Source organism: Ovis aries, chromosome 1 (genome assembly GCF_016772045.2).
Source record: "Ovis aries strain OAR_USU_Benz2616 breed Rambouillet chromosome 1, ARS-UI_Ramb_v3.0, whole genome shotgun sequence".
NCBI lineage: Eukaryota > Metazoa > Chordata > Mammalia > Artiodactyla > Bovidae > Ovis > Ovis aries.
The window spans coordinates 69,634,327-69,648,354 of record NC_056054.1 but is presented as its reverse complement, the minus strand read 5'-3'; the positions used below and the strand labels follow the sequence as shown (position 1 = coordinate 69,648,354).

General features: G+C 38.3%; 1 protein-coding gene across 14 annotated transcripts in view; it reads right to left on the bottom strand.

Moving 5' to 3' along the window:
* RPAP2 (RNA polymerase II associated protein 2) overlaps positions 1-14,028 on the bottom strand; it is a 115,008-nt gene that overhangs the window by 18,374 nt on the left and 82,606 nt on the right. For 4 of the 14 annotated variants that reach the window (XR_006060064.1, XR_001039614.4, XR_001039615.4 and 1 more), the window contains exon 12: positions 13,252-13,401. The exons of 3 other annotated variants lie outside the window; for them this stretch is intronic. Coding sequence is in view for 5 of the 11 variants with exons in the window: in XM_012176171.3 (XP_012031561.1) it covers positions 13,260-13,401 (142 nt within the window). In the remaining 6 variants the exon portion in view is untranslated. Of the gene's footprint in view, positions 1-9,171; positions 13,402-14,028 lie in introns of those variants that run through there. 7 more of the 14 variants (XR_009599716.1, XR_006060069.1, XM_012176161.3 and 4 more) reach the window with 7 other exon arrangements.

Sequence of the window (14,028 nt, the reverse complement as noted above, 5' to 3'; positions counted from 1 at the left end):
ATCCAACCATCTCATCCTGTTACCACTTCTCCTTTGCCTTCAATGTTTCCCAGTATCAGGGTCTTTTCCAATGAGTTGGCTCTTTGCATCAAGTGGCCAAAGTATTGGAGCTTCAGCTTTAACAGTGTTCAGTGAATATTCATGGTTGATTTCCTTTAGGATTGACTGGTTTGATCTCCTTGAAGTCCGAGGGACTCTCAAGAGTATAGAGCAAATTAAATTATTTAGTAATGTGAAATGTTACTTCACTTTACTTTTAATTGAAGTATATTTACAATATTGGTCTCAGGTATACAACATAGTGATTCAGTATTGTTATAGATTAATTATACTACAGTTAATAAAATGGCTATATTTTCCTATGCAATATGTCCCTGTACCTTATTTTATACATGGTATACTTTGTACCTCTTAATCCCCTACCCTTACCTTACCCCTCCTGTCTTCCCTCTTCCCACTGGTAACCACTAGTTTGTCTCTGTATACATGAATCTGTTTCTCTAGTTATATATACATTTATTTTTTTAGATCCTTCATATAAGTGATAAATGTCTTTCTATTTCACCAAGCATAATACTTTATTAGGTCCATCTGCTTTGTTGCAAATTGAAGAATTTCATTCTGTTTTATGGATGAGTAATATTCCATATTACTCATTACAATATTCCATGGGAATACCAGACCACCTGACCTGCCTCTTGAGAAATCTATATGCAGGTCAGGAAGCAACAGTTAGAACTCAGACTGGTTCCAAATAGGAAAAGGAGTACATTAAGGCTGTATACTGTCACCCTGCTTATTTAACTTATATGCAGAGTACATCATGAGAAACGCTGGACTGGAAGAAACACAAGCTGGAATCAAGACTGCAGGGAGAAATATCAATAACCTCAGATATGCAGATGACACCACCCTTATGGCAGAAAGTGAAGAGGAACTAAAAGCCTCTTGATGAAAGTGAAAGAGGAGAGTGAAAAAGTTGGCTTAAAGCTCAACATTCAGAAAACGAAGATCATGGCATCCGGTCCCATCACTTCATGGCAAATAGATGGGGAAACAGTGGAGAAAGTGTCAGACTTAATTTTGGGGGGCTCCAAAATCACTGCAGATGGTGAATGCAGCCATGAAGTTAAAAGACTCTTACTCCTTGGAACAAAAGTTATGACCAACCTAGATAGTATATTCAAAAGCAGAGACATTACTTTGGCAACAAAGGTCTGTCTAGTCAAGGCTATGGTTTTGCAGTGGTCATGTATGGATGTGAGAGTTGGACTGTGAAGAAGGCTGAGCACCGAAGAATAGATGCTTTTGAACTGTGGTGTTGGAGAAGACTCCTGAGAGTCCCTTGGACTGCAAGGAGATCCAACCAGTCCATTCTGAAAGAGATCAACCCTGGGATTTCCTTGGAAGGAATGATGTTAAAGCTGAAACTCCAGTACTTTGGCCACCTTATGTGAAGAGTTGACTCATTGGAAAAGACCCTGATGCTGGGAGGGATTGGGGGCAGGAGGAGAAGGGGACAACAGAGGATAAGATGGCTGCATGGCATCACGGACTCAATGGACGTGAGTCTGAGTGAACTTTGGGAGTTGGTGATGGACAGGGAGGCCTGGTGTGCTGCAATTCATGGGGTCGCAAAGAGTCGGACACGACTGAGTGACTGAACTGAACTGAATATTCCATAGTGTGTGTGTGTATATGTGGGCTTCCCAGATAGTGCAGTGGTAAAGAATCTGCCTGGCAATTCAGAAGACACAAGAGACATGGGTTCAATTCCTGGATCCAGAAGATCCCCTGGAGTAGGAAATGGCAACCCACTCCAGTATTCTTGCCTGGAAATTTCCATGGACAGAGGAGTCTGGCGGCCTACAGTTCATGGAGTCAGAAAGAGTATGACACAACTGAGCACGCACGCACATACATCCATACACACACAGCATACCTTTTTTATCTGTTTATCCGTTGATGGCACTTAGGTTGCCTGGCTATTGTAAATAATGCAGCTATGAAATGAACATTGAGGTGCATGTATCTTTATAGCAAGTTAGTGTTTTTATTCTGTTCATATATATTCTCAGGAGTGGAACTGCTGGATCACATGGCATTTCTATTTTCAGTATTTTGAGGAATCTCCATACTGTTTTCCATTAATGGCTGCATCTATTTACATTCCTACCAACAATGTACAAGGGCTCCCTTTTCACAACATCCTCACCAATATTTATCATTTGTAAACTTTTTGATGATAGCCATTCTGACAGATGCAGGTGATAGCTTATGGTGTTTTGCTTTGCATTTCTGTGGTGATTAGTGATGTTGAGTATCTTTTCATGTGCCTGTTGGCCATCTTTGTTTCTTTTGTAAAGATCTCTCTTCAGATTCAGTTCAGTCACTCAGTCGTGTCTGACTCTCTGCGACCCCATGAATTGCAGCACACCAGGCCTCCCTGTCCATCACCAACTCCCAAAGTTCACTCAGACTCACGTCCATCGAGTCAGTGATGCCATGCAGCCATCTCATCCTCTGCCGTCCCCTTCTCCTCCTGCCCCCAATCCCTCCCAGCATCAGAGTCTTTTCCAATGAGTCAACTCTTCGCATGAGGTGGCCAAAGTACTGGAGTTTCAGCTTTAACATCATTCTTTCCAAAGAAGACCCAGGAGAAAAAAAAAAAGAACAAAGAAGACCCAGGATTCATCTCCTTTAGAATGGACTGGTTGGATATCCTTGCAGTCCAAGGGACTCTCAGGAGTCTTCTCCAACACCACAGTTCAAAAGCATCAATTCTTCAGCGCTCAGCTTTCTTCACAGTTCAACTCTCACATCCATACATGACCACTGCAAAAATCATAGCCTTGACTAGACAGACCTTTGTTGCCAAAGTAATGTCTCTGCTTTTTAATATGTTATCTAGGTTGGTTGTAACTTTCCTTCCAAGGAGTAAGCCTCTTTTAATTTCATGGCTGCATTCACCATCTGCAGTGATTTTGGAGCCCCCCCAAATTAAGTCTGACACTGTTTCCACTGTTTCCCCATCTATTTCCCATGAAGTGATGGGACCAGATGCCATGATCTTCATTTTCTAAATGTTGAGCTTTAAGCCAACTTTTTCACTCTCCTCTTTCACTTTCATCAAGAGGCTTTTTAGCTCCTCTTCACTTTCTGCCATAAGGGTGGTGTCATCTGCATATCTGAGGTTATTGATATTTCTCCCGGCAATCTTGATTCCAGCTTGTGCTTCTTCCAGTCCAGCATTTCTCATGATGTACTCTGCATATAAGTTAAATAAGCAGGGTGACAATATACAGCCTTGACGTCCTCCTTTTCCTATTTGGAACCAGTCTGTTGTTCCATGTCCAGTTCGAACTGTTGCTTCCTGACCTGCATATAGATTTCTCAAGAGGCAGGTCAGGTGGTCTGTATTCCCATCTCTTTCAGAATTTTCCACAGTTGATTGTGATCCACACAGTCAAAGGCTTTGGCATAGTCAATAAAGCAGAAAGAGGCTTTTCTGGAACTCTCTTGCTTTTTCCATGATCCAGCGGATGTTGGCAATTTGATCTCTGGTTCCTCTGCCTTTTCGAAAACCAGCTTGAGCATCTGGAAGTTCACGGTTCACGTATTGCTGAAGCCTAGCTTGGAGAATTTTGAGCATTACTTTACTAGCATGTGAGATGAGTGCAATGATTAGATCATCTTAAAAATTTTTTTTGTTATTGAGTTGTATGATGACTATATATTTTGGATATTAACTGAATATCTGTTATATGATTTGCAAGTATTTCCCCCTATTTAGTTGTCTTTTCATTTTGTTGTTGGTTTCCTTTCCTGTGCCAAAGCTTTTTTAAATTAGATCCCATTTTTTATTTTTGTTTCCTTTGCCTTATGAGACAGATCCAAAAAAAATAGTTACAACTTGTAAAAAAGTACCTATGATTTTTTCAAGAAGCTTTATGGTTTCTAGTCTTACATTTAGGACTTTAATTCATGTTGAGCTTTTTTTTTTTTTATATGTGATAGAATGTTCTGATTTCATTCTTTCACAATGTAACTGCCCAGTTTTCCCAGTACCTGTCTTTTCTCCACTGTATGTTCTTGCCTTTTTTGTTGTAGATTAATTGACTATAGGTGCAAGATTTATTCCTGGGCTCTCTATGCTGTTCCATTGATCTATGTCTGTTTTTGTGCCAATACTGTACTGTTCTGACTACTGTAGCTTTGTGGTATAGTCTGAAGTCAGGGAGCATACTTCCAGCTTTGTTCTTTTTCCTCAAAATTACTTTGGCTATTTGGGGTCTTCTGTGGGTCCATATATATTTTAGGATTATTTGTTCTAGTTCTGTGAAAAATGTAATGGGTATTTTGATAGGAATTAAATTTGTAGATTAACTTGGGTAGTATGGACATTTTAACTATTAATTCTTGTCTCCAGTTTCCTTCATCACTATCTTATGATTTTCAGAGTATAGTTTGTTCACCTTTTTGTTTAAGTCATTTCTAGGTATTTTATTCTTTTTGATGCAATCATAAATGATTTCTGTATGTTAACCTTATATCCTGCAACTTTACTGAATCCATGTCTGATAGCTTTTTTGATGGATACTTTATGGTTTTCTGAATATAGTATCATGTCATCTACAAACAATGACAATATTACTTCTATCCTTACAATCTGGATACCTTTTCTTTCTTTTTCTTATCTGCTGTGGCTAGGACTTCCAAAACTACATTAAATAGAAGTGGTGAGTGTAGATATTCTTGTCTTATTCTTGATTTAAGAGGAAAAGCTTTCAGCTTTTCACCGTTGAGTATGCTATTAGCTGTGGGTTTGTCACAAATGGCTTTTATTATGTTAAGACGTGTTCTCTCTGTAACAGTTTTAAAAAGTTTATTTCTAATTGAAAGATAATTGCTTTACAGTACTGCATTGGTTTCTACCAATATCAACATGAGTCAGCCATAGGTTTACCTATGTCCCCTTCCACCTGAACATCCCTCCCACATCCCTCCCCATCCCACTCTGTAACAGCTTTGATGAGAGTTTTATCATGAATGGATGCTTTATTTTGTCAAATGTTTCTCTGCATCATTTGAGATGATCACATGATTTTTATCCTTCTTTTTGTTAATGTGGTATATCACAATGATTGTGGCTATTGAACAATCCTTGCATCTCCCGGGTAAATCCCACTTGATCATGGAGTATGATCCTTTTGATATTATTGTTGGATTCAGTTTGCTAATATTTTGTTGAAGATTTTTAGATCTATATTCATCAGAGATGTTGACCTGTAATTTTCCTTTTGTTTAGTTTCTTTGCCTGGTTTTGGTATCAGGGTAATTGTGGTCTTATAGAATAAAATTGGGAGTGTTCCCTCTCCTTCAAGTTTTTGGAATAGTTTGAGGATAGGTATTAGCTCCTCTTTATATGTTTGGCAGAATTCCCATGTGAAGTTGTCTGGCCCTGGATTTTAGTTTGCTGCAAGTTTTTTGTTGTTGATTGTTCTGTTCATATTGCTGTTTCTTGATTCAGTTTTGGAAGGCTGTATATTTCTCAAAATTTGTCCATTTCTTCTTTGTCCAATTTGTTGGAATATAATTATAGTATCTTAGGTATGCATACATGCATGCTCAGTTGCTAAGTTGTGTCTGACTCAGACCCCATGGACTGTAGCCCACCAGGATCCTCTGTCCATGGGATTTTCCAGGCAAGAATATTAGAGTGGATTGCCATTTCCTTCTCCAGTGGATACTCCTGACCCAGAGACTGAACCCATGTCTCCTGCTTGGCAGGTGGATTCCTTATTACCAAGCCACCTGGGAAGCCCATGTGAGGTATAACTGACATTTAAAATCACACCAGTGGGAATTCCTTGGTAGCGCAGTGGAAAAGAACCCGCCTGACAATGGAGGGGACACAGGTTTGATTCCTGGTCCAGGAAGATTCCACAAGCCTAAGAGTAACTAAGCCTGGGTGCCACCACTACTGAGCCTGCACTCCAGAGACTGAGCTCTGCAACAAAAGCCGTAACAATAAGTCTGAGCACCACAACTAGAGTAGCTCCCACTCACTGCAACTACAGAAAGTCCTTGCACAGCAATGAAAATCCAGTGCAACCATAAATAAATAATTTAAAAAACTGGTGCACAGGGATGATCCAGAGAGATGATATGGGGTGGGAGGTGGGAGGGGGGTTCATGTTTTGGAACTCATGTACACCCGTGGTGGATTCATGTCAATGTATGGCAAAACCAATACAGTAAAGTAAAATAAAGTAAAAATAAAAATTTAATTAAAAAAATCAGTTTCAGATGTATAACATGATTTGATATGTTACAAAAATTATAATCACATAAGCACAGTTAACATCCATTGCCATATAAATGTTTGTAATGAGAGATTTAAAGATCTTTTAGCAACTTTCAAATATGTAATACAGTATTATTGACTATAGTCACCATGCTGTACATTGCATCTTCGTGACTTTATTTTATAACTGGAAGTTTGTACCTTTTGATCCTTTCGCCCATTTCGGCTACCCCTGACACTGCCTCTGGCAACCACTAAAGTCTGTTCTCTGTACTTGAGTTTATTTTTGTTTTTAAAAATAGATTCCATCTATGAGTCTTAAAAAAAAAGAAATTCCACTTGTGACATCATACAGTATTTGTCTTTGACTTATTTCACTTAGCATAATGCTCAAACATTCCATCCATAGTGTCACAAATGGCAAGGTTTTCTTTTTTAAGGCTCAATATTCCACTGTATAAATACACAGTACATCTTCTTTATCCACTCATCCATCACTGGTCACTTAGGTTGTTCCCATATCTTGGCTATTATACTACTACAGTGAACATAGAGGTGCCTGTATCTTTTTGAATTACGTGTTTTCATTTTTGAGGATAAATAGCCAGAAGTAGATTTGCTGGATCATATGGCAATTCTATTTTAAATTTTTTTGAGGAACCTCCATACTGTTCTCATATGGGTCAATTTTTATTCCTACCAACAGTGCACAGAGGCTCCCTTTTCTCCACATTCTTGCCTGCACTTGTCACTTGTCTTTTTGATAACAGCCATTCTAACAGGTCTGAGGTGATATTTTATGATTTTGATTTGCCTTTTCCTGATTAGTGATGCATATTTTTTCAACTGCCTGTTGGCCATCTGTATGCCTTCTTGGTTAAAAAAAAAAGTCTCTGTAGATCTTCTGCCCATTTTAAAATGATTTTTTTTTTGCTACTAAGTTGTATGGCTTTATATATTTTGATATTAACCCCTTAGTAGATATATGATTTGCAAATGTTTTCTCCCATTCAGTAGGCTGCCTTTTCATTTTGTTGATGGTTTCCTTTGCTGCACAGAAGCTTTTTAGTTTGATGTAATCCCACTTTTTTTTTTTTCCACTTGTTTTTGATTGGTCAAATCCAGAATATTGTCAAGAGTGATTTAGAGGCTCAGTGCCTATGTTTTCTTCTCAGAGTTTTATGTTTCATGTCTTATGTCCAAGTCTTTAATACATTTTGAGTTAATCTTTGTGCAAGGTGTAAGACTGAAGGAAGGAAAAGGGCATGACAGAGGATGAGATGGTTGGATGGCATCACTGATTCAATGGACAGGAGTCTGAGCAAGCTCCAGGAGTTGGTGATGGACAGAGAGGCCTAGCATTCCTGCAGTCCATGGGGTTGCAAAGAGTTGGACACAACTGAGCAACTGAACTGAACTGAAGGTGTGAGATAGTGGCCCAATTTTCCCAAAACCATTTATTGAAGAGAGTCCTTTCCCCATTGTATATTCTTGGCTCATGTGTTATGCATGCATGTCTGACCATACATGCATGGGTTTATATGTATTCTGTTCCACTGACCTATGTATCTGTTTTTGAGGCAGTACCACACAATTTTGATTACTACAGCTTTATAATGTAGTTTGAAAGGACATATAGTGTCTCTGGCTTTGTTCTTTTTCAAGATTGATTGGCTATTCATGATCTTTTGTAATTCAACACAGATTTTCAGATTATTAGTTCTATGAAAAAATGCCATTGGAATTTTTATATGGATTGCACTGAACTTGTAGATTGCTTTGATAGTATGGACATCATGTATTATCCCTAATGGCTTTCAGTTCCGTTCAGTCGCTCAGTCGTGTCTGACTCTTTGCGACCCCATCAATCACAGCCCGCCAGGCCTCCCTGTCCAACACCATCTCCTGGAGTTCACTCAAACTCACATCCATCGAGTCTGTGATGCCATCCAGCCATCTCATCCTCTGTCGCCCCCTTCTCCTCCTGCCCCCAATCCCTCCCAGCATCAGAGTCTTTTCCAATGAGTCAACTCTTTGCATGAGGTGGCCAAAGTATTGGAGTTTCAGCTTTAGGCCTTCCAAAGAACACCCAGGGCTGATCTCCTTTAGAATGGACTGGTTGGATTTCCTTGCAGTCCAAGGAACTCTCAGGAATCTTCTCCAACACCACAGTTCAAAAGCATCAATTCTTCAGTGCTCAGCTTTCTTCACAGTCCAACCCTCAACATCCATACATGACCACTGGAAAAACCATAACCTTGACTAGACAGACGGACCTTGGTTGGCAAAGTAATGTCTCTGCTTTTGAAAATGCTATCTAGGTTGGTCATAACTTTTGTTCCAAGGAGTAAGCCTCTTTTAATTTCATGGCTGCAGTCACCATCTGCAGTGATTTTGGAGCCCCCCAAAATAAAGTCTGCCACTGTTTCCACTGTTTGCCCATCTATTTCCCATGAAGTGATGGGACCAGATGCCATGATCTTCGTTTTCTGAATGTTGAGCTTTAAGCCAACTTTTTCACTCTCCTCTTTCACTTTCATCAAGAGGCTCTATAGTTCCTATTTACTTTCTACCCTAACGGCTTTATTAAGGTGTAATTTACATACATTACATTCAGCTGTTTTAAGTGTACAGCTATTTTTGAAGTTTGTGCAAAAGGGATCAAACCCAGGTCTCTTGCATTGCAGGCAGATTCTTTACCATCTGAGCCAGGGGAGTCCTTCCCACTCCCATGTAACCACTAACGTAGTATCTGTTTTCTTTTGTCATTATAAATAGAATCACACATTATATGGTTTATGTGTCAGAATTCTTTTGCTTAGCATGTTTGAGGTTCATCCATGTAGTAGCATACATCAGTGTGCTATTTTATGAATTTTTTATTTACCATTTACCAGTTGATGGTCATTTGGATTGTTTCTACTTTTTCACTAGTATAAATAATGTTATAAGCATTCACCTATAGTTTCTGTGAACAGTTTTCACTTCACTTAGGATGGAACATTGAATGGAATCTGCTGAATCATATGGTAAACTGCTTAACTTTTTAAGAAACTGTCAAGACCATTTTCCAAAGTGGCTGTGTCATTTTACATTTCTACCAGCAGTGTATTAAGGCTCTAGTTTCTCCATATTGTCACCAACACTATCTTTATCCTTATCATAGCCATGCTAGTGGCTATGAAGAAGTGCCTGCTTTTGGTTTTAACTTGCATTTCTCTAATGACTAGTGATGCTGAGCATCTTTTCATAAGCTAAGCCACTGGATACCTTCTTTGCTGAACTGTCTATTCAAAATTTTTGCCCACTTAAAAATGCAGTTGTCTTACGTTTGAGTTTTAAGAATATATAATCTGGATATAAGTTGTTTATCAAATATGATTTGGAAATATTTACCCAGTCTGGTTTGTCAGTTTACTTTTTTTCCTATTGGGTTGGCCAAAAAGGGGGTTTACCGTAACATCTTACAAAAAAGCTGAACGAACTTTATGGCCAATGCAGTATTATGTAAGTTGTTTCAGGTGTACGTTGCTCAGGACCACTTTGTAGAATAGCAAGCTTCTTTAAAAGAATATAGACTAGATTACCAAAAAGCCTTATCTTAAATTCTATTTATTGACCTCATTCTTTTCTGTGTTCTTTAGAATCTAGAGTTCAACTATGAGGCTAAAATGGGACTTGTCTCAATTTTCTAGTCAACTGATAAGACAACTGGTATCATCCTGAAAAATTACAGCTCTATATTTTCTCAAATATTCAAGTTTCAGTTTATTTCAACTTTTATGTTCATATAAATAAAAATACTATGTCTTATACCTAGGATGCAAGGACTTGGTTATCCTTGTTGGGATAATGGTTCTCTATCTGTGGAAGTCACTCTGTCTGGTGATAACTAATAAGTAGCTCTAGCTATACAATTATTGTGGCTAAAATTCCAGAAATGGTGAATGGAAGCTCATCTGTTCGGTCTTCATGGAATATACCTGGGAAGGAAAAATGACACTTGACTAAAACACCTATTCTTACCAGTTTTGGGGAAAACTGTGTTGTCTCTCCAATATACATTCCACTTCCCCCCATTATGTAGCAATAATGGTCTGGGTAATTCATACTGGGCTCGAGGAGTAGACCCTGATCTAGGTCAATAAGAAAATCTCTCTCCTATTCCTTGCTAGAATTACTGGGTTAAGCTCATAGCATTTCATAGCCACGTGGATTAGTTCAGAAGTGCCCTGAATTAGTGTTGAAAGTTGAAGACTCTCACTAGGACAGTGTGATATGCCATAAAGCTGGGAACTACTGAATGATTCTGCCACCTCTAGCAGATTCTAAAATGGCCCCCAGTGACCTCTGCCTTCTGGTATTCATTCCCTTATACAATCCACTCACCTTCAATGTGGCCCGAACCTAGTGATCAGTTTCTAACTAGTCACAGGATACAGAAAAAGTGATGGATGTTACTTCTGAGACTAGTTGCAAAAGGACCGTGGCTTTCATCTTGCGTTGCCTCTCACTTGCTCACTCTCAGGGAAGCTACATGTCAGGCTGTGGGCCACTACAGAGTGGTCCATATGGCAAGGAACTGGAAGAGGTCTCTATAGACAACAAAGAGTGAGAAACTGAGGCCCTAAATTCAGCCCAAGAAGAACTAAATCCTGCCAATAACCACATGAGTGAGCTTATTACAAGGACCTCTTTCTCTACTTGAGCCTTCAGATGACACTGCAGCCCTGTCAGGGAGCTTTAATACAATCTCATGAGAGACTGAGGCAGAGGCCCTAAGCTAAATTGTGCCCAGATTCCTGACTCCCAGAAACAGATTAAAAAAAAGAAGTTTGTTGTTTTAAGCCACTTAATTTTATAATAATTTGTTAAGCAGCAAAAGATACTATCATAAAAAAAGTTAGTTTGAGCTTTTTTTTTTTTTCTGTTATTTGTAACTGAAAGCACATTAACATATACTAGCTAGGACACGACTGAGCAACTTCACTTTCACTTTTCACTTTCATGCATTGGAGAAGGAAATGGCAACCCACTCCAGTGTTCTTGCCTGGAGAATCCCAGGGACGGGGGAGTCTGGTAGGCTGCCGTCTATGGGGTCGCACAGAGTCAGACACAACTGAAGCGACTTAGCAGCAGCAGCTAGTAGTAATCTAATCTTGAAAAGGCTATAAGACATTGTGCACAAATAATTTTGTGAACTTAAGGTTTACAAATATACAAACAAAAAACCCTCCACCTATCCATTCACAACCATCTTCATTTCTCATATGGAAAATTATGTAATAAGGCCTCATTCATTCAGTATCCCTTATAATACTGAGGAAGTCTGGGCAAAGATGTACCTTTAATTACTTACACAAATAAACAATGTAAAAAAACAACAACAACAATGATCACAGGGCAACTATTAAGTCCACTTAAAACATCTACTGTTTAGGGAATTCTCTGTCAGTCCAGTGGTTAGGACTCAGCACTTTCATTGCCAGGGCCTGGATTGGATCCTTAAAAAAATTTTAACACCATTTGTTTATATACAAGCATTAAATATGCTAATTTAAAAGGGTTCTTAATTGATACATATTCATTAAAGCACATCTGCAAGGACATCTGATTAGGCACACTTTGTTCTTAGTCTCTCTGGAAAAGCAACCTTTCAACCAATAGACATAGGATATCATGAATTGAGGGGTATGATTAATTCAATATTCTGTACCTGAAGCTCAATAAAACAAAAAAACGAAATTCAAAACTTACTCTATTCTTAGAAGGGCGTTTGAAGTGCTGCTTCCACCAGCCAAGCTGAATTCACTGCCTAAATAAAAGCCTTTGCTTTAGAGGGTTCTCAGGGGAGCAGAGTTGCATGAAATGGTCTCTAGGTGTAAGTCTGGAGGCAGTAACAGTGCTAAGTCCTTATGCTCTATTTTCTAGGAGGTTCAATAAAAGTATAATGGCATTCTTTCTTGTCTGCCAAAATACACCTCTCAAATATCCCTGTCATATATTTAAAGATTTGCTTCATAGAGGTTTTTTTTTTTTTTAACAAAAATTCAAATATCAAAATGTAAAATGATATCAATCAGTAGTGTGCCTCTGTGAGAAGACAAGATTCTAAATAGAAGTGAGGGGGAAATTTTGCTTTTTAAAATTATACATGCAGTTCTGTATTGTTTAATTTTGACAAGCTTGTATTGCTTTTATACTTTAAAAAATAGTTGAAAACTTAAAAAAAAAAAAAAAGAAATGCTCCATAAGGGGATCTCATTCATGGTTTAGAATGAATTTCTTTTAATCATAACATTAACTTAATACCTATCTGAGCACCTGAGAGTATGTGAAATAGAAAGTAAAGGGAAGAAGAGACAGAAAGTTTTGGCTAAAGAAGGGGACATTCATACGGGCAGTTCTTAAAAAGAGTCAAAAATCTGGGATAGTAGAAGAGGGCTATGTATCTGGGAGCAGGGTCAGGAATCAACAAAGCCAGACTTTTAAACTCACCTGCTTATCAGTACATGAGATGACTAAGGTATTGGCTGGGCTGAAGAGGGAAGTAGGGTGAGGATATTCTCAAAGATCATTGCAGTATTTGGTTGAAGTAAACCAATACTTCCTGGGCAAAAACTTATCAGATGGGACATGCAGGGTGGGATGGTCTAGATTTGAGTATGAAGCTGATAGTGGGGAGTTTCCTGGATTATAAGAAACAGAACTAACTGTGGTATCCTATAAGGGAAAAATAACAAAAAAGATGGCGCATGGAGTAACAAGAGTAGACAGGAAATGACTGGGGCAGCTGGGAACTCAGGGATACTGTATTCTACCATAGCAAGCTGAAGACATATGGGGGTCTCTAGTTGGTTTTTAAATTTCCAATATGAAAACAATCTAAACAGGCAACAAACAAAAAAACAAACAAAAAACTAAAGTAAAACAAGTCAACGCACCATTCTGGTTAACAGTTGGTTCTAAATATGATGGTTAAACTTTCAAGGTCTTCATTTTTTAAATGCAATTCTTCAAGCAGGGTGGTCATGAACTGTGTAAACATCACATTTTCCTGAGAAAGCTTCTGAATGCCAAGAGTTGAGGTCAATCTGAAACACCAAAAATATTAAATGCATATCCATGAAACTGGAAGGACTAAGGGGCTCCAGTCTTTAACATGGCAGAAGGGATTTTTCTGAGGATAATGAAATCTCTCTGATTTAGCAAAATCCAGAGAGAGAAGATCTTCTACTAAACCTGAAGAGAAATCTCATGAAAAAACTGAAAGACCAAACATACTGTTACGTAAGGAAAGAAGCTTAAAAGCCTTAATCTGAAACGTTAGTCATCATGTCAGCAAAAGCTACTAAAATTCTGCTTAGAAAAGAACATTAATGAAGTCTTTCCACATGAGGAAAGGAGGCTGTGTAGAGAAGCTTAGAGCTGAGAGTTGCTTTAAAAAACAATTTCTATCAACTGTTTAGGTTGTATCACTTGAAAAATAGACAATAAACAAAAAGATTGCCTTTAGATGAAACCTTATCATTTTTATTTTTTTAAACATTTTTATTTTTGTAATACTGAACAGATGAATTGCATCTTACAAGGTACTTAATACAAAACTTCAGAAGGAAAACAAAGCTTTCTTCTCTAACCATTTCCAGTGACTATCCCTAAAGACTGATTACATATATAATAGTTATAGAAGTAATTTTCATGAATGTGATTAGTAAACA